Raw genomic sequence first — 23,378 nt, forward strand, 5'->3', positions numbered from 1 at the left:
ATGTCCACGGAAAATAATTATTATTATAAATTAATTCTTGCTGTTTATTTTCAAAAATAATATCCATGATTCAGACCTATTGTCGTAGTTTAATTATATACAATATTATACATAGGTACATAAAGACGTGTACATAATAGGTATACTATTTTATAATACCTAAGTAGTTTCATTACCTAGTCTCAAATGTTTAAATAATAACCGAGAATCAATTAAAAAGAAATTGTTACTTAATATTTGTTCATCCAATTATTTTTTTTCATATCTGAAATTAAATTCGATAATAAATGGTCTAGAAGTGAACTAAGGGAAGGGGGTGATAATGTATCTTGTTTAAAAATGTATAATTATCTCTAAAGAGGACGCATCTGTGTCTCACCCACACGACTCACCACGCAAGTGTTACCTCCAGCTTACAAACGTACAACGTTATACCTAGCAAATTTGGGTTCAGCAAAAATTGTAATATTTTATACTCATGTAAAAATTAAAATATCATAAAATCATAATTACAAATAAATAAAGGTACTATATTTTAATAGTTATGACTTATGAACTACCTATTGCTTATAAGATTATAATTTATAACCAATACTTTCAAGTGTAATAAATTAAGATTTTTTACTATTTTTTTATTTAGAAAACTAACAATTTGTATATTAATTAACCATACAATAAGTAAATATGATGAATCATAAATAATATAACATGAATAATTATTGATTAACTTGATGAGGGAGGCGATACCCGTTGATAGAACACTTCAGAACCAATTTTTTATTTTGGAGTTGGTGAAAAAATCTTGCCTTTTAAATCAACGTGGGGGTTTGGTCGTAGAGTGTGAGTATCGATGAGAAACAAGAGGATTTTGGAGGTTCTGAAGTTATTGGTGTAAAATATAGTATAATAGTTTTTGGCTAGTTGATCAATACCCAAGGCCATATTTATGCAAGGACAAATGGGACATTTACGCTGGGCCCACTCAAAAGAGGGGCCAACCGAATTCAGGCAAACAAAATATTAACTGTATAACTTTTTATCATACTTTTGAAAAACAAATTAGATTTGGATTTTACTTGGATATTTTGGTGGGTTATAAAGTATAGTGAATTTTCCCTGAAAACTATGACATTGCCGACAACAATATCTATTTGCCGTTATTATCGTAATATCGTCGTATTTTTACTATTGACGTTATTGTATTGCGTTGTTACGTGATATACGTCAGTCGTATTGATTGTAAATCTATTGACTATTAGTAATTTGTTTATTATTTTTAATAATTTAAAATGTAAAAAAAATACTTAATTGGTTCAATGAATCAGTGGCGCAAACAGTGGAGGGGGGGTTAGGGGTTGATAAAAGTTACTTTCTAACTTGACTTGTTAGTTTTGATATATATTAACTTTGTAACTTAACTAGTTGAATTTAATGTGTAAAATAGTCTAATCTACTCGTTAGAAAAAAAACTAACTAGTTATCATCAGTATTTTTTTTTCATTCCAAAATGAATATTTTAATTTTAATTAATATTTTAAGTTGTCATACGTATGACAGTACTGTTATATATTTTTTTATTTTGTTTCACCTTTTATGTTCTAATAACTGATAAGTGATATACCAATTAATTGAAATTATTACGTACCTACTTAGAACATTTTGATCAAATTACTAGGTGTTTAATTCATTTTTTCAGTTTTAATCAATAATTTAAGTTAGATAACTTATTATTGACATCTCAACAAAAAGGTTTTTTAATCTATAAAAAATCTAACTTCTAACGTCTACTTTAATTTAAGTTACTATTTTCACCAAACTAACTTCTAGCGAACTAAGTTAGAAATTCGGACAGTTTCAGAAACTAACTTATATTCAAACTTAGTTAGTTTTTTATTAAAGTAACTTAACTTCAACTAGTTGAAAAAAATGACTAACTTGACAAGCTTTGTGTAGTAATGTGATATTGTACCCACCACCCCCGAAATTTTATTTTAGTTGCGCCACTGCAATGAATAGAAAATTAAAGGATAGACGAGATGAAGAAACAAAAAAATTACACGGTAGTTTAGATAAATTTACGTTTAGAACTAGTTTATCTTCTATATAGCACATAATCGAAATGTTTGTAAAAGCTGATTAGCTGAAATCAAATTTGACTTAAAAACTTTTACTTTAATATATAAGTATAATAATCAAAAATACCAATTAAAAAAAAAAAAAAATACGTTTGCTTTTTAATTTGTAGACTTACTTGAATAACAACATTAAAAACATTAATTTTAGATGCATTGAAAGTGTAAAGTGTTCTTGTATATTAAATAATACAATTTTATTCTATGATCTAACTACTCATGTATATGCAACTAATTAAAAAATACAATATGCATAGGTACATTTTATTTTAGTATTGAAGAAAGTATAGAGATGGACAATTTTGGGGCCCATAAATTGGTAAATCAGGCCCTGTCAATACCAACTTAAGAATTTTTAATTTAACTCTTAATAAAAAATAAGAGTACCATATATTATCATGTTATTTTCAAAATAAAGTAATACACCGTTATTATACAGCTATTATACAGCTATAAACATTTATTTATTTATTTGAATTAAAATTGCCTTCATTTTCACCAATAGGGACAATTCAATTATTATTATACAACAAGTTCATAAAAATTGCCTAATTTACTCGGCAATATTGTAATTATTTATGAGGCTATAATTGTCGTTATACATCATATATTTATGACATGACTTGACATAAACCTAAATTCAAGTTAAAGTATATAATTTAAAATACACCATCAAATTATGAAAAAATATAATAATTGTATAATTTTTTATCTTAACCATGTATTTAAATTTAAATAGTTGCCATGTAATTTCTCTCTGTATGTTGCCATACGCGAAAAAATAATATCAACTATCATTTTTCTAAGGTATTTTAAATTCTAGGAATGTACTGTGGGTTTATTCAGTGATATTTTCAATGTGTAGCCATTTTTTGAGCAGTAAAAAAGATGTACGATTGTTTATAGCACTATAGCTAATTATTGATTATAAATTACGTCCATAAATTTGGTTCACCAACATTAACATATCAATATAAAAATTAGACCAATATTTTGCAAGTAATTTGCGAGAATTTGCGAGTATCTTGTACACAATCCACTGGAGATTGGGCCAATTTCATGTAGCCCATCAACTTCACGCGATTTTATAAAAATTAGTGTCAAAAGCTTGGTTTTTATTTGCGAGATAAATTATAGATCGATTTGGTTTATATATTAAGTCTAGTTGGAATACATTAAAGAATAACCAGAAAAAAGACAAAGTAAATATTATATACCTACCTATAGGTATAGTAGTATACCTAATATAAAATAAGAAAAGAAACAAGTCACGTAAAAAAAATTAAAAGCTGATTTTAAATATAGGTGATATCATATAACTTTTAAACTAATTTGTAGATATTATATTCGTATAATTACGTATTTTCTTTCTTTAATGAATCTGTTTTCTACTATTTTCTCAGTAGCTATCTGCAAAATAATTTTAAAAAATTCAGAAAAATAAATGCTGCTGCAGAGTGTAGGCTATCAACTGAGTAAAATTATTAATTTTGTTTGAATCACAACTGAATAATAAAACTTTCTTGCTACCTATACTGTCTACAGTAAGCTATTGGTGTTAAGCTCTAATGAGTAACATTAATTAAGAATTATATTTATAATCTGAATTTTTAAATTAAAATACTCACCTATAATATTCCTGGAAAAATAATTGAATTTGACTCAATTGCATTATTGTATTCTAATTTTAGATCTCGGGTGGTGTAAGCTGCTGTTAATTTTACAGCTAAGTGTCTTTTGTGAGTTCGTTTTTAGGTAAAAAGTTTTAAAAAGTTTTATACGCCTCGTTGTTTAAAAACTATATTTTTCAATATATTTCATTGGTAATTTTCACTTTTTCCAACAGATATTCAAAAACTTGTACGTATTACCTACGTCAATTATTTCGTTATTTAATGCTCCTATAATCAACATCTAAAACGCTACGCCGAAAAAAAATGTCATATTAATTATAGGATACCTACAGTCAGTTATTACTTTATTAGTAAACATTGATTATTTACTTGAATATTTTGAGGTTAAATATTTATAGATACCTATATTCTATGGTTTTCGAAAAATGCTGTCAATGTTTTTTCTTTATTCTTGTACTAATGTATTTGAATTTTTAAAACTATTGTTTTAATATAAAATTATACAAAGCTACAGCTACGTTTGATCCGTTTTGTAGCCTAGACAATTTAGCTTTAAATTTTAAAGTTTAGAAGACTTAATATTTTAATAAAAACCTAAATAATTAGTTATCTCATAAATATTGCATTTAAAAATATATAAAATCGTTAATATCTATTGTTTATATTAATTGACAATTTTAATTCGAAAACCTAATGAACATTATAGTATGCTATACGCTTCGAACAGTATACTAATGGTAATAATAGTCAATAGATAGGTACAATATGTCAATGCCAATGCTATCTTGTTCCTGTGGGTCAATAAGCCACGAAGTCCGAAGTATATGCCCCCCATTTTTATACTTGAATGCACATTTATAATAGTCAAACTTTCTGTATATTCATCTACTAGGAAAATCCACCGGAAGAGTAGGAAGTCTGGATGTAAAAAATACAACAGTGGCGCAACAGTGTATTATATATTGGTTGCTATTGGTTAATCGGGCATGTTTGTTGATTTGTATTATTATTTTTTGTCAATATATGTATATAAATGAATGTTTGTGTGTAGAATAGACCTCTGGGAAGAAGACAGGCTAATTTAAAAATGGGTTTTTTTATTCATCTGATATTAGTACGGTTAGGTTAGCTTAGGATTTTGTATTAATTGTTTATATTAATCGACCATAGGTGGAATACGACAAAGTTGGTATACATTTGATACTTTAGACTTAAATCATAAACTTACGTACAAACAGCACGGGGTCCGCTATCTACCACAGGTATATTGCCTATCTGATAATACACCCACTGCTGCAAACCAGCATTTTTATTAAAATAAGTTCTGAACATCATACTCCGAATATTAAATAACGAATTTAACAAAGTTTGAGTCATATAGAGTTGGTATATTTAACGGGAAACAAAGTGCACGTGATCAGCTAGTTTTATATACAATTTTATAATTTTAATCACCTACATATAAAATATTGTAATGTGTAATGATTGTTATACTAATTGCATAATGCGTAAATATACTAAACTCGCGCGGGAGTAAAGCTAGCTCGTAATGTTTATAATATACGTATAAATAATATGTAATAAACCGGTTCAATACTGACAAAATACACGATAACCGATTTGGAGCTTTGATGAATAAAATTGCGCGATCATCGTTCACAGTTCATACTCCATTAAACTCTTGATACTGCAAAATAGTAGGTACCCACGCTATATCTACAGATGCCGGATAACTTGCAGTACCGTAGCTAGAGGTTGGTGACATGGGTGCGAACGTCAAGAGTGCATACATGTTTACTGTTTAGGGTGTAAAAAAAAACCATAGGCCACAACGCTTATAATTTTTACAAAATTGTACAGCATATCAGTTTTGAACTATATAGGTACGTAAATTAAATTTCATTACAATATTTACGAACGATTCAAAAAAAATAATTGTTGTGTATTAGTGAAATTTAAGAATTTTGTGTTTAGTTAATTTAACTTGTAATATGTATACCTACCCATATATTTATACGTATGTACCTACCTACCTACAGAGTTATTACAAAATACTGGAGATAAGGAGTACCTTCATTATTTTCATAACGTGTCGACTGTCAACTGCTTAGCGGTAATACAAAGGGCGAAAATTTAGTTTTGCCAAAGACGCAATGAAGGATAGCTACGATATTGATAATTCATAACTGACCTAACTATTTACTGCGATAGTTACTCCTTATTAAATAATTTACTCTAATAGCCTTAAAAATTAAAGGTCGTCCTGAAAAAATGAATAGTATTCGATTATGAGTTCAGTCGTTTGTCATGTAAGGTAAAAACCAGTCAATACCATAAAAGATATAACCGGAATCTAGTTGATACATGTTACCTTATAGTAATAAATATGCAGTTTATGAATATTGAATTAAATATAAATGAGTTTATTCGGCCTTAGCGATCGATGATCAAAAATCCATAATAATAATAATAATAATATCAAATCTTACAATAAAATATCAACTGCAATGCGTATGATAATAACGTGGATAAACGTTATGCAACAGTTGTAGTACCTAATACACAAGTAATATAATATTAATTAAGTACTGAAAATTACACCAGAGAAAGGTTTATTGTGTTTGACGTATAATTGCAAAAACATTCTTTAACAGTTAAACGTGTGATGAAATTTTGAGATTTAGTTTGCCTGTTAAATAGACGTATAAAACAATGCAGATGAGTTCTAGAGATGGAAAATGAAGAATGAGGTCATTGCGATGAAACCGACTGATTAAGTAGTGGAAGTTTGAGGCCAGACAGACATTAACCCAATTATTATAAATGCATCACGAAATAATAAATAAATAATTGTGAATGTCGTTAATACTATGATAATAGTATAATATACTTGTAAACATGTCCAAAATAATTAACAATAACATTAAACTTAAATTCATACATACGTAATTGATATAATAAAATTACCACGGGTATTAATTGATTTATAGTTTAATATTTTATTCTGGCGATCAGAACTTATAGATTTGATAAATAGTGATGTTTATTAAATAGATACCTACCAGATATCTACTATATTTTTATTATTTTAGGAGACCATTATATTTTATAATATGCTAACCAAATTACCAGAAGAAGACAGCTATTATATATAACAGGGATGGCAAATCCATGGCACGCGAAAAGATTTTGTGGGCACGCGAAAATTTTTACTATATATATTATAGAATATAGATTATAGAATATAGGTAATTTTGAGCATACGGCTTTTATCGGTCATTAACGATTATTCTATTTTATCTGTAGATAATTATTTAGGTCCTAAACTAACCTTTTTATACATAAACTATACAATCGAATTATAATATAACAAAATATAAATTTTTTTCATGGCACGCTCTAAAAAAAAAAAAAGGTAATTTTGGGCACGCAGTGTTCAAAAGGTTTGCCATCCCTGATATATAACGTTTATACGTTTTAATTATTGTTGGTTCTTTAAGTAGATACCTATATATTTTAATTTTTTAATGTGATAAATAATATTAATAACTGTTTTTTTAAACCCAATTTTGTTTAATGCTTTCTAAAGTGACCGAGAGCTTTGTAAAAAGTAACAGTCTTACAAGTTACAAGTAACTCACAAATATTGAGTAGCTATCAATAATTATTATCATATACTTCCACTATATAATTGATAAAAAGAGAGCTTAACTAGTTTAAGACATTTCGAGGGACAATCGTCTCTTTTAACAAAACACGAAATATTTTAATTACCTAGTAATTATCTACAGGCTACAACTTGATTGTATTTTCATTATTTTTTAAGTTATTTTATTTTGCTTTATAATTCGATATTTACTGACAGAATCGAATTATTCGTGATCAAGAAAACATAAAATCTACATAAAAATAGACACATATGTACCTACTCCGCAATAAAAATTGACTATTCGTGACTTCAATTATCTTCAAAATAAACATCCAAGGTTATTTTTAATGTTTTTTTAAGCGAATAGCATCTCGTACAATTGTTTAAATTGAAAAAAAATATGTAGGTATATTCGTATTTGGTTATTAAACTTATTATAATAATAAGTGTAATTTTATATATTTTATCAATTTTCATTGTTTTGTTTTACACAAGTTTTAAATTTTAACTACGAGTGTGAATCAAAAATTATAGTTTAAACATTTTTCCTTTTGTTAGAAAAATTTAAAAATAATTGGATAAAAAACCTCGGCTCAAAATTTCCTTTATTCAATTTCAATTTAATATTTTATTGATTTAATAATCGCTTTCAAATGTACATCACACACACTAGTACCTTTCAAGTCGTAACATACCCTAAAAAACTGAGACTCAATGGATCTACTTAACGCGTATGTACAAATTGTTCTCACCAAAATAATTAAAACTTAACTAATCCATACGTAAGTATTAAAGCTCACGAATAAAATAAATAAAAACTAAAAATGCTTTGAAAGATAATGATAATATTTTTTTTTAATGAAGCATAGTTTTTGCGATTATCAGCTTTTCACTATCTACCATACGCATGTATTAGTTATACAAACTTTTTATGACTATCGTATTATTTCTGTGTCTTAATATTATATTATTCTTAAAACGAGTTTTTGTTGAAAGAATCAGAACTTTTTAAAGAATGTTTATGTCCAACTATATTAATTATTATTTCCATGGTTAAATATCATGCATAATATAGATTAATTATCATAAGCTTAATCCTAATGGTTGTTTTATATTTATAGATAATATATAATCTCAAAACGAATGAAAATTAAATTAATTTTAATTTCGTTAAAATTAATACCACGTGTAAAATTTTAATGAAAACCATTACCTATTCAACTTTTTAACTCATTATATGTAATGGCGTTTCTATATATGTAGTATTATATTATAAAAACATATTTACTTATGTCCAAAAAATATTGAATATAGGTAGTTACATGCCCTTGAATGATTCTTACATAAATTAATGATATTCAAAAAACAATAAACACAATTTTTTATAAACATGAAGGAATTTTAAATACGGTTTTTAATTTATGCATAGGAGACTCAAATAGTAAAATTATATAATATATATTATTATACATAAACTACCAACGCCAAACATAATGTATTGTATTATAACAAGCTTCCATTACTCTTTATCATGCGTAACTATGATATTGCTGGAAATTTCATCATGTGCGTAATCTGTGGGAAAATTTTTAGTATCTATTGGTACAATATGACACAGTAGTACCCAATACTTCGTGAATAAAGGAACCACAGGAAAACAAGTATTCGATAATATTTCTACTGTTAAGTTGAAAAAAAAATCTGCGATGAAGCATCATTTAGTAAGACAATTTCAAATATTAATTTTGAATTTATATTTTTATGTTGTTTCATCTGTAGAAAGTCAAGAAAATGTAACTGCTTTGAAATTCACGAATGCTTGAAACCATTAATAGTTGAGAAATGAATTTCATAACAGCTGTACGCGTTGAACGGTCCACAGGTCCTAAGTTTAATTTTAAATGTATGTTATAATATGTTATATAATTATATAAACAACAATAACTTCTTCGTGATGGTATTCAAATTCCAAACGAATCTATACCTACACATGTCAGACGCAGGTCCGCCTTTAACCTTTTTGAGGCCCTGGGTAATGGGGTCCCTGTCCGTACACAATTTTATTAAAAGAAGCAAACATGTGCAGGGGCCCCATCGGTGGGGTGAATGGTCAAACGTATACGTATAATAAACAAACAAATATATTGAAAGTATTTAAAATCCGTTTTTGAAGTTTCTCGAAGAGCTTTTAACCTAGAAGTCATAGGTGTATATTATACTATATACTGTAGTGTATTAGGTACCTGTTTTGTTATAATATTCACGTGCTTTATGAGGTTTCGTGGCTCTACGCCATTGAAGTCAATATCTTAATTATAAAATGGAATTGGTTATTAGATAATATATAGGTACCATAATACATGGTACATATTGGTACCTACTACTTTGACAACGATATAATATAGGTAAATACGTTCAATATCGACACAGTTGTTGCAGATGATATATTGATTTTTATTTTATATAGGTATACGGGGAGCGAAGGTCAAAATATTTTGGCTCATTCATAAACCATATTAAATTTTCATTACGGTAAATAACGACCCTGGAAATGGGCTAAACGTCTTGCATATACAATTATCTTAATATAGCCTTAATATTATGCGTTATAAGTTATAACGTTTTCAAAAAAATAAATCTTGGAGCCGTAGATCGGAATGGATCTTCGCAAATTAAATTTATCTCTGTCTCTCATTTACACACCTACATCTAATTCTAACGGTTATGAAACGAATACGTATTGTTCGTCTGCCTCGGTGAACGATGACAAATGTACGATAATATACCTATATAGTATAATATACAATATAATTATAATATACATATACCTCAGCGCGATGACGGACGGCCCGGGATTTATCGTAAATGCTGCTGTGGATAAAAATTTATATTATATAATAGCTGCGGTAATAATATTATACATACATATACGTATATAATATTATTACGGTGATTGTGCCCTATCTATGCAGCGTATACAAATAAAACATATGTGTGTCGTCGGCAGTCTAGTATATCGTTGAGCAACTCCTCCGCTGCAGAGATTGTCATGGCAGCGGCGATAGTGTCGACACGCGTGAATGCTCTCCGCGCACACAGCCTCCTCGATGCTCTGAGAAACCTGTAATTTCGTCGGCCTCGCATATAAAACGCGCGAAACACTGGCGCGATATATACATATAGCCTATAGGTACGCGCACGCGGTTACTTAACCCGTTCGCCATTTGCTGCTGATTAAACCTAGTTTTGCACAAAATGTAATAATGATAATAATAATAATAGTATAAAACTATATTACATCGGTTGTGGCGAAAAGGGTGATGTATATATACTACCTATGCATACATAATGCGTTGTATATACACTGAAGGTACTTACCTCCTATTTTGGCATAATATGACATATATTTTACATGTGGCCGGTGTGCGAACGGCCGCGGCATAATAAGTAATAATATAGTGTATCATGTGTTTACAAATTATGATAGAAACCTTGACAATGGTCATGAGATATACATATTAAGTTTCCGTTATTTCCATAAAAATCAATAAAAAACGCGCGTTTTATAGGTATGTTATACAAGAAAAGTAGAAAACTGCCGATTTTATAAAATTCTAGGGTTATTTATAGTGTATACTGTACAGTGTATAGAATTTCCAATATAGGCGAGAAACGTAGAAATTATCATAAAAGGTAGATATTTATCTTTTTTTTAGTTGCACTTACCACCTACTAAAATACTAAATTTCCAAAAATTTCAGAAATTTTATAATTTAAAAATGAATTCCAGACATATAAATTTTGATTACATATTACGCATAATAATGTTCCAAGATCGAAAAAATATAGGTACATAGTTGTCAATAGAATGTCATAAGCTAGCTGTATACAGTTTTGCAACCAGGATTTTTCTTTGTGGGATACATGATATTACATGGGAAGCCTAACTAGAATTCCTCATAAGCTTGGTATGCCCGAACTAGTGGGTATACAAAAATGTAGGCTTTTGCAGTAGCCTCCATACAACTTCCATTAATACATTGTTATTTCTTAAAAGTAATGCGTATTTCCTAAAAAATTTTGGGAGAGCTGCATTCCTCTTGACTGCGGCTTTATAAAATATTTGAATATTTTAGAAAATGTATAAGTATTTTCTTTTAGAAACTTATTTTTGGAAATGTTCTCACAATATGATATCACAAATTCACAAAATATATTATATAATATATGAATACACAATATACTGCTGTAAAAAGCGCTGTACAAAATTTTTCACCGACATTTTTGTCTCCGTCAATAACTTTTTTTTTCCATTTAAGCAAATTGCTTTTTGAGAAAATTATTGTATCTATAATCCATTTAAAATGCTTAAAAATATTAATTAAAATATATAGTATTTTTTTATTTAGCTGAACTTAAAACTAAAATCGTAATTAACTCGTTTTGAATAATTAGATATGGCTAATTTATAATTAGAGTCAATTTATGTAAACATTATTTAAAAAATCGAACTAATTATTCCAATTAAGTAATCATATCATAGTTATAAATTGAAAACACGTCATAAATCTGAGGCACGAAATGGGTAAATGTATACGAATACGAACATGGTGAAACCCCCCTACATAACATGAGAAATATTCCAGAAAGTTTTACCCTTCCAGACTCCAGTGATGTATTATAGCTATATTGGCAGGGTTTAACATGTTTGACAATTTGCAATAAAATTACATGGAAATATGTCTAAATACTTTCGTGATACACTCTGAATATACTGCGGTATACAGATATAACATATTATATTCTTATGCGTATCATAGTATGTAATTCGTATTTGGTATAACAATGCATAAAATATTATTACAGGTGCCTACCTATAATAGGTCCTATATATTATATTTCAGTCATCGGGGGTTAAACATAACTGCGGAGACGTTTAATTTATTTAAATTATTTTATTTTCATAAATATTAATCTACCGTGCATATATCTATAATATTTTTAGATTTTGAGTGGAACGATGAATGTATTTTTATTTTTATTTTTTGTGTCTGTGTACACGATAAGTAGTCGAAATAATGCTTCGATTTTCAACTTCAGTATATTGTTAGTGCATTGGGGAGGTCATTTAAAATTCCTAGTAATTTTCAAAAGTGCCTTGAAAAACAAAAGAAAAATTAAGGAAAAACGTAAATTTTTACGCAAAGTCGATTTTTCACAAAATCGACTTTGGTTTTTGGTGTAACTTTAAAACAAATGGCACAGTAGATATATTAAATTTTCACTGGTTGTTTATATTTAATTTTTTTATGCATGATACAATTTTCAAAATATTTTAACTTGTTTTAAGCTGTTTATGATTATACCTACTATAAACATTAAACATATTATATATTAAAATTATGTTAACAATATTAAAATACAAATTAAATGCCTATTCGATAACATTCGAAGTTCTATAATATAGTTAATTTCTACTCACCTATTCACAATTGGTTTTATTACTTAACACCACTTTAATGATGACAAATAGTGTAATTATTCTACTGATTAATTCTAGTAATTAATGTTACACTATATTACTAGACTATTAGTGCAATTAATAGTGTGTGCATTAATAATAATATAATAGCTGTTATGATGTTAAATATATTATTTGATTATACATAATTTATTAAGCTATACATTATAATGTATAATATACTGACCATTTAACATAATATATTGTGAATAACTATATAAGGCTCGAAATATTTTTCAGATATTTAACAATTAAATATACATATAACATAGTAATCCTTGACATTTCGTTTCGTTTTCGCCCAATAAATAATATTCGTTTAAATAATATCTACAGTAAAAATTAACTCGTAAACTTTTGTTTCTTGCAGTCTTACAAACAATATAATTTTATACTAGACATGTTTAGAAAAATGAAAGTTAATATTTGTACACAGTGCTGCGTTACTATATTTAACACAATAATATTATTTTAATAAATTTGATTGGAATCTCGCGGAAGTGATTATGCGGCTAGAAACTGTTATTTCGGCTTTCCTTCAAATTAAAACGAATTGGGACTAGAAATACTTCGATCACACTAACTACTAACCTAATCTAACGATTAAATTGTCTGTTTTCGTTTTGTTATGTTTTATTTTTTAAATGTAATGAACGTCAAATTGTTTTGGTTCACAGGTTGCCTAATGGTTGACACAATCCTATGATGAGTAATACGTTCGCCGTATATACGAAACATCGTTAAGACACCATCCTATAGAAATAATCCAGTCCGTGGATCAGACAAAAAAAAAACACGAGTACTAGTCATTTCGGATTAAAACATGGCGTCTGCTACCCGAATGGTACTCATGCACCTACCCAAAAACAATCCGATCGACATCACATTTACGGACATCCAGTTCACTGTAGACGTCGGAACGTTGCGCAGAGGTAAAAAATATACATACCCATGTCCTTATTCAATTACGAATTCAAAAACTATTAATAATATATAATGTACAGTATCATTTATACATTTGGTAGGTAGTGTTACATAAATACATTCATAGTCGTAACCTTGATCAGCATTGACCTACTATATTATGGTACGTGATTGTTTGGTGTGTATGTATCGGCCCACGGAACAACATTTCGCTTGATAATTATTATTTAGGTTTGACAAATTATAGGTATACCACTATACCACATATTATAATGATAGCAGATGAAAGTAAAACTTTTCGAGTGATTGATCTATAACAATTATTTAAGTACATCTAAATTATCGTTCTATCCACGTGTTATTGACGCACTACATAAAACTGGGATTAATTGAATGGAATTATTCCGCAGTAAGAAATATGATCAAACATTTTGTTTGTACAGAATATAAATATTCAAATACGCCATATTATACTGTACATATTTGGATCATTTTTTGAATTTTCTAGTTAAGTTTTTGAGAACATTTTTAATCTCATTCACAGAACGTTGAAGAAACGCGTGCATAGTTATTGTTGATCTGCAGCCTGATAATCTTTTAACAAGAAGTTTTGATCATCGCCGCGGAACTCTATTTAAAATAATTTCACAAACGCTTTTTAAAAATAAATCATTGCCTCGTTCATATTGAATGCAATATAACAGAAATCTCCATCCTTTTTTTACGGTTAGCTGTATCTAAGATACATTTTGAAATCGTAAGCCAAAATTATTTGCCGGGTCGTAAATAGGTAATGAGATTGAAAAGAAAGAATTATCATTTTAGTTCACTAACATAATTTTTTCAAAGGAAAACAACCGTTTTATTATCTCTACTAATTGAATTTGACCGATTTCATCACAATAGCAACTAGGATATTGAGTTCAAGAACAAAACATCAATCATATTGGCAAGCCGTCTTAAAAAGCTTAACGAGCCAGAACCAGCCCTCGAGCCGTAACTTAACTTAATTGGAGACCCTATAATATTACAATATACATTAAATATAATATTATACATTGTCTATACTCTGCCGAGATAGTTCTTCGCTTTTTTACACGTCTCAGATCCACCTAATTAATTTTACTCAACAAAATCGTTTTATTATATATTTGACGTGATTTTTTTTTTACCCCCAACCCAAATGAAACCTAGAACTTATAGCAATTATAGTACCTATATAGTATATTAAATATTGTCAATCTACTATAATAACAGGTTTTAACATTTCACTTACCTGCAATGTATTTTTCTTCAATAATAAGTATAGGTATGTTTTATTTGTTTTAAATATTTTGTAATTTAAAATTTTGATTATAAATTACCTAAATTATTTATCATTAAATATATCCGAAAATAAGATTAGTATCAATATAATATTATAATATTAACATTTTCTTCTTAAATATGTCTCATACAATCTTTGTAAACGACGTTGGTTAGTACATTTTTTTATTCTTCCAAAATGTAATCTTACCCAACTATAATTAACCATATTATATTTTTGTAGGTACCTACACCTTATCCTCAAATACTGACATTTTAATTTTCAAAAATACAAAATTTATGATTATTTCACTTATAGAAAAATTTTTATTGACTATACTCTTGCTCTAAAGATCTAAATTTATTATTATTTAGGTATTACATAATATTCAGTGTGTATCATTTTGAAAAATATTACTGGGTGTAGTTTTGCTATATATCCTAGTAGGTAGTACTCAAATAATAACTTCTGAACCATTTATTTAGCAACATCGTTCAATTTAAATTTACGATGATTTAATTTTTCATTTAATGTTTTCTAAGGTAGGGACTATATAAAATTTTTGATATTGTTTTATATGATTCATTTCCTTTAGAATTTCCATACCTAATGACAAATATATTTAAAAATATAGATTTCGTTGAATTGAGTACTTAGTATGTATTATACATTTATACATAATATTAAATATATTTATCATTTAAAAACTCATAAATTCTATTTAATCATTCCTTTCTTTATTTTTTTTCCTCAGAGTAAATTTAAATATAGTTAATTTTTAAAATAAAATACATTTTTGATCTAACAAATTTTATAAATCTTTATATTTGTGTATGGTAAATTATTTTACATCTAAGCGGTTCATTTGATTAGAAACAAACTGTACAATTCGTTATACCTACCTGTTTTTTTTTTTTTATTCAAAATACATGGTATATTATATACCGTGACGAACTAGCTACCTTGTTGTCAGTTAAAAGAGAAAACGAATTTATATTGACTTTAGTTTCCTTCCGGTTCTGTTTAGTTATATCCAAGTCCAATACAACATACGAGTATTTCCGTAACAACTATATTACAGAAAGACATTTGTAGTATTCACACGTGTAATTACGACGTATTTTGTTGTCTAAAACATTAAACAAATATTAAGTAGAGAAATTTAATCTTCTATTTTTACTTAAACAATATTCAATAATAACAATTCAAAAAAAGACATTTTAGGCAACGATAATATTTGAATATTTGGCTTACAACAAAATAATGTCACCAAATATTATGATTTACGAACTCCAAAATATACTTACTTTTAATGATTATAGAAAAAAAAAAATGAAAAACTAGTTATTATAATTAAATTTCAATAGTTATCCAATTTCTCTTGGTATAAAAATATAAATAAAACTATTAAGGCAACATGTACAATTTTTCTTAACAATACAAATTATTCATTATTTTAAATACAAGATTATAGTCTACTCTAAGTCATTTTTGTTAAAGCACAAAAATAGAGTTTATTTTTATTAATTGTTTTATTGTAGCTTATTTAAACACTCTAGCTTCTTTTATGCTTCAAAATGATTATGAAATATACAAACAAATTAATGATAGTTATAATACTATAATTAATCTAATTATAGTAATTTGAGTTGACCTAAAAGTTAGGTACCTACTCATAATACCTGAATAAATTTGAAGTAATTGAAAAACTATTTATCATAAATGTGATGAGAAACGAAAATACGAAATATAGCATTATAATAGTATCTATAAATTTGAATAATATGATGGCGTGTCGAGTGTGCACTCAAGTTAAAACTACAGATCTTACAATATGTAATATCAGACCCAGTAATAGATTCGTAGGTTTGATATTTTTAGTATAGGTAGATCCTAATCGGTCATTATTATATAAACGTTTAAATACAATACATTTTCTAAACTAATTTAACTATAAACTGTATAACAATTAAAGTAAATTAGTATACCTCATGTAAATGTACCATAAATGTAGTTATTTCAAATTTAACGTGTTTTAAATTTCAACAAGTTTTAGATTCTGAGTGGAACGATGAATGTATTGATTTTACAATGATGTGTATTTTTTTTTTTTTTTTTAATTTTTTTTTTGTGTCTGTCATCACCTTTTAGGACAGAAAAAGTGCTTCGATTTTCTTCAACAGTATCTTTTCTGATAGGAAAGTGAATCTAGTTGGTACTTTGGGGGGTCAAAAGTAAAATTTTTCCAATAGTTTTCAAAAGCGCCGTGAAAAACAAAAGAAAAATTAAGGAAAAACGGGAATTTTTACGCAAAATCTGTTTTCAAGAAAATTGATTTTGGTTTTTGGTGTAACTTTAAAACGAATGACTGTAGATACATGAAATTTTCACTGGTTGTTTATATTTCCATTTTCCATACATGATAAATTTTTCAAAATATTTTGATTTGTTTTGAGCTGTTTACGGACAATTTCAGTTTCCAATTTAATTAGTTTTTTTTCTATGAATGTCAATAAAACTTTATTTGTTGAGTAAAAATACTTGAAAATTTAATACAAGGCTCCTCCTACTATATTGCTACAATGACATTTGAAAAATATTAAAAATCCTTAGTCACAGTTTTTTTTTATTAGCATTTAAAGTTCAAAAATTGACAAAATAATGAAAAATCACGAAAATTACCTAATTAAGTTGAGATTATAATTCGTAAAAATTTTTCTTTTTAGAACTAAGATTTTAAAATGTAATACAAGATTCCTTATAGGATAATCTACCTTTTTCAAAAAAAAAAATGTCTATAAGAAACTCAAATTAAATTTTTATGAGCGTTTGAAATTCATATTTTTACAACATTTGATATTCACTCGATTTCTTACGTAACGATTTTCTTATTTTGTTGTAATTAAAAAACGAGTGACTGTAGAAACTTGAAAATTTCACTGAATGTTTATATTAGCATTTTATATATACGATAAAATTTTGAAAATAATCTAACTCTTTTTGAGCTGTTTACGGACATTGTAAGTTTTCAATTTTTTTAGTTTTTTTTTTCTATAAATATCAATAAAGTTTTATCTATTGGGCCAAAAAGTGTAAAATACAAAGCTCCTGATACATTGTTACAATAGCAATTGAAAAATATTAAAAATACATAGGCACAATTTTTTTTATAAGCATTTGAAGTTAAAATGTTGACAAAATTTATCAAATTTAAAATTGAATAATTATTTTGTAGTTAAAAATTTATAAAATGTTCAACTTTTATATCTAAAGATTGAAAATTTAAAACAAGATTCCACGTAAATATTTAATTCTGTTGCCAAAAATTCTAAGAAATTCATAAGCACAGTTTATTTTTATAGTAATTTTAATTTCAAATTTGGACGAAATTACATATTAAAAAACCTGGAATAACTATTTTAGTTATTTTGTTGTGATTGTAATGATTGTATAATATTATTTGTGGGTACTTGAAACTTCTAAAGTATACTATTATATATCTATGATAGTACTACGGTTTGTTGTTAATGTATAACGCGTTACCTGATTGATATTGTGATATGATTAATTTGGAATTTATTATTAATACCTATTATAGGTCAATTTTTTTTTAATACTATAGATAAGTATACCTATCATAGGTATGTCTAATACCTAGACTGACAAACCGTCTCCACTCAAAATCGTTTTTCTTATACAGTGATATTATATCATTGAATTAAAATTTAATACTATCCATTATACAGTGACCCACTTGTAACCTACTGTACAGCAGAGCGACATCCACTTACCCACCTTTTTTACTGTTGATTTTGCTTATAATTATATTTTATGTTGTATGGACTCATTCAAACGTGTATTTAGATTTCGGAATAACAATACTTACTAACTTAACATTTATCATTAATGTAATTATTAAATAGTTAAATTGAACAAATCTTGACCTATGTGTAGTAAAACAGGTATCTAATATTATACTCGGAATTCGGATGCACAAAACCTGAATAAACTATTAACTACCTATGTATTAAAATAAGCAGCACATAATATAATGGATATATACCATAATATATACTACCACAGAATATAATAATAATACTACCTACATAGTCTATAATAAGTGAATACATCTTACAATTCATTAGTATTACATGGTCGCCAAGTTAACATAAATGTGAATTATATAGGTATTATTTTAATGATGTGAATCACATAATTCAATCGCCAAAATCAATGTGTCTCATTATGTTAGGTTTGGTACATAGATATTAATTATAAAACTATTTAGATGCAGCCGAACTCCTGAAGCGGTTTACAAAAATATAGCAAATGAAACGCACTATATTATAGATATAGTATCCGCCAGATATATAAATCATAAATTATATTTATAAATGTTAACTTATAACTTACAACGCTTAATAATATGGTATCCTAAAAATATTACAATGTATTCTGAGTATTGAGGTATAATACCGTGTCCTATGTACATTTGTATGTATCTTGTAGCCTGACAACCATAATATAATATTATTATAGATAATAATAATAACAATAATAAATGACGGATAATGTTGGCATTAAGTATGATAATTAATTATTATATTATTACAATTAAATATTGTGGCATTGATTTAATATGTGAGGCATAGGATTCGAGGTCAGTAATTAGTACTTTGAACTAACTTTTAATACTGAATTTATTTGGTGTATAATAAGATTATAAAATATGTCTACACATTTTTATAAACGAACGATGAATTAATTATGTAGATATATTAATTTATGTTTGGTAAATATTTCTTAAAAATGAAAATAATTAAATACATCACAGTAGTGACTGTGACAAGTTTTGTAATAATGACGAAACCAAATTAATGAAAGATAACTGTAAATTTACCTACTAACGTATTATATAGGTGTGCTCAGACTCCGGTTTTAGGCACGCAGCACGAGATACTTCGTCCCATTTTATATTCTTTTCAAACATTTACACGAAACGCCTATTCAACTTTTCTATGTCTTGGGACGAAATCTATATTTCACACAACATAAGTACCTAAATCTGAATAGTATGCAAAATTATAATATATAAACATTATTTAATCAAGCAATTATAGGCAATACTATTTGGTATCTGGTCGGTACGTACTATTGTTTATACCTGCAGATATAGTGATAATATAACAATACGATAATAGTTCATTTTTTGTAAGATGAATATATAGGTATTTCAGTATTTGTTGTTTAATGTAATATGTTAAATGTGATTTTATTTTTTAGAAAAAAAACAAGTACTCAAAGGCGTTTCTGGACGCTTCAATAGTGGCGAACTAACTGTAATTATGGGACCATCTGGTGCTGGAAAATCAACCCTTCTCAATATTCTTACCGGATTTGAGTAAGTTTTTATATTTTCAAATAATATTTAAATATATATAAAAATAATTATCTTTGTTAAAAACTAGTTTAGTTTTCGAGCATAAATTATAATTTATGCTCGAAAATTATAATAAAATTATAAATTATTTTATGGCGGTTTAATAATTTATATAATAACCAATAGGTACCTATTATGTTATAATAATTGAGTTGTTTTGTATTTATGATATTATTATATACATAATATAAAATAATTTTTTTTAACATAAGCGTTTAATAATATAATAATATTATAAATATCAAGCAGGTATGTACATGGAAGATAAAGTACCTAAAATAATATATTCTTAATTACAAAAATGACTTGAATAAAATATATCTAATTCAATGTGTGTATATATATAATATTATATAGTTAGCAATGTACACAAAATATAACTACGCATTATTCAAATCGTATGTCTTGAAACGAATCATTACTATAAATCATTCTACTAAATTAATGATGAATAATGATAGTGCTTCATAAAAATAAAATATATATTAGGTATCTACATATACATGATATAATATATGTAAACATTTACGAAATTACGAATCATTCAATATAATTCTAATATAAATACGCGGTGTCGAATAATTTTTTTTGTCATACTGTTATATTCATTATTTTACTTGTTCTACCCATATATCTGTGATATATATTATTATATGTCAAGTGTAAGGAATATATGAGGAACAAGTTCATTTTCCGTTTCCAGGAACAAAAACTTGGAAAAAAACTTCTTTTTAATGTATAGGTACACTCAGTCCTGTAAAGTATTTAAGTAAAAGTATTTGAGTAAAAGTATTCAAATACTTTTTTAAGTATTGAATAACTTTAAATACTTGCAGCATGAAGTATTTTGAATGGTATTTTAAATACTTTTTTTTGTATTAAATACTTTTTGGTATTGAATACTTTGGTTTTTTATTTCGAACATTTTATTTCTATTCGAAATAATTGGTTGGAAAAATATTATTGTCAACTACAATAATAGAATAATAGTTTTATTTAATATTCTGTATTTCTGTGTTAGCCGAAGCCCAAAGGTTTGTGAAAACAAGATTTCTAAAAAAAGTTATTGAATATTGAATAACAATATTCCCTTTAAAACTATTAGATAACTATTAGATTACCTACTACCTATGTGTTTATATTACAATAATTAGAAACCCACTTTAAAAACCAAAAGTATTTGAGTAGTAATTGAAATAGTTTACAATTAAAGTATTTGAGTAATATCTTAAATACTTAAAATAAAATATATTTGAGTATTTACTCAAGTACTTTTTAAAAGTATTCTTTACAGGACTGGGTACACTATAGGTACTCACTACTCTGTCCAGCAAGAGGACACGCCGATTCTGCTCATCCTCACTCGACACCATGTCATCGAGACCGGTTCTACTTCAGCAGGGTACTGAAGTGGATGCGCAGAAGTACCGATTTTCGTCAGATCGCGGCGTGTTCTCTCACTGGATAGAGTAAGGCGAGAAATAGATAGAGCCACAACATGCTACTCATTTAAACGAATCAGTAAATTAATGTGTTTCTATAATACCCTAAAATAACTGAGGATTAGACAAGTTACTTTTTGAAAGATGCTGTATACGTTTTATAGTTTGTGATATAATTACATACCTATATTAAAAGCAAAAAAAATATTTAAATTCAAGATAGTTTACTCATTAGTAAACTCTATAACAACTGCGTTTACCAAAAAAAATAATCAGAAAATATGTTAATCAATTAGCAAATTAATTTTCTACGGTTGCAGTATGTCAATATTCACATAATATATTTGTAGAATCGTTGATTCGAATAATAATACACCAAAATACAGAAATTTTATATTTTGAATTACGTAGTAAGTAGTAGTTATGGTTTTAATTTTAGCGAATTTCACATTTAATGTTTATATTTTTTTAAATACGTATACATGGTAAGTAATACATATCATTATGATTCTGTAATCTATGTATAAGACCTTAGGGAAAAAGATAGGCTATAATACCTGTATATTATGTGCATTCATAAATTGGTAACTAAGATAATATACAAAGTATTGAAGTGGAACTATACATTAAACGTCCTTGTACTTATACCTAACTTGTATGGTATTGACCTGAAATACTATAGCCACAAAATATCATGAATTCGTACGCTAATTGTATTATACAATGCGTAATATACAAAGAGTATTAGAATTATAATATTATCGTATAGTAATATTTTCAACATATTCGTGTCCTACCTACCAAAAATAGATATATTCATTTTTTGTAACATCTAAATCATAATTTTATTCGCATGTTTTTTATCAAAATACAATTTTTTAATTGTATAACTTATTTTTTTTATACTGTTGATACTATAGCTAGTACCTACGTGACTATAATATTGTAATGATAATATGTTTATTAATATATAAAGGATATTATTATTATTATATTATACTACTAGCACTACTAGTATGGTGTGGTGTGATGTAGTGACATACACCGGGCTATACAACAAATATTCCATTACCAAAACCTTATTTCACTAAATCACCAGTGACCAGTACCCCAATATTAAAATACTGCACAAGTTAAAGAAAACTAAAAACTAATCTTTCTTATCATAATAATTTACTCATCCATCCACTCAAAATAAAGTTCTCCGTGATGCCTAAGCGTTATAAAACCCGTTTCACCAAGTCATTGATTACTATTATTATCATTATTATATGCTGTACCCATAGGCGCAATTTCAACTTTTGGCTTTGGGGGGGGGGGGGGGGGGGGG

At 27.0% G+C, this 23,378-nt stretch overlaps 2 protein-coding genes across 4 annotated transcripts in view; both read left to right on the forward strand.

Moving 5' to 3' along the window:
- LOC100163976 (elongation of very long chain fatty acids protein AAEL008004) overlaps positions 1-23,378 on the forward strand; it is a 127,073-nt gene that overhangs the window by 74,681 nt on the left and 29,014 nt on the right. The gene's annotated exons all lie outside the window — the stretch shown is intronic.
- The window catches only part of LOC100160558 (ATP-binding cassette sub-family G member 1), a 43,635-nt gene that overhangs the window by 1,987 nt on the left and 18,270 nt on the right, over positions 1-23,378 (forward strand). The window contains exons 2-3 of one of the 2 annotated variants that reach the window (XM_001947741.4): positions 13,614-13,868; positions 20,450-20,567. In XM_001947741.4, coding sequence (XP_001947776.2) covers positions 13,760-13,868; positions 20,450-20,567 — 227 coding nt within the window. In that variant the 5' untranslated portion in view covers positions 13,614-13,759. Of the gene's footprint in view, positions 1-13,613; positions 13,869-20,449; positions 20,568-23,378 lie in introns of those variants that run through there. The other variant, XM_029487688.1, reaches the window with a different exon arrangement.

This window comes from Acyrthosiphon pisum, chromosome A1 (assembly GCF_005508785.2).
Source record: "Acyrthosiphon pisum isolate AL4f chromosome A1, pea_aphid_22Mar2018_4r6ur, whole genome shotgun sequence".
In the NCBI taxonomy this organism is placed as follows: domain Eukaryota; kingdom Metazoa; phylum Arthropoda; class Insecta; order Hemiptera; family Aphididae; genus Acyrthosiphon; species Acyrthosiphon pisum.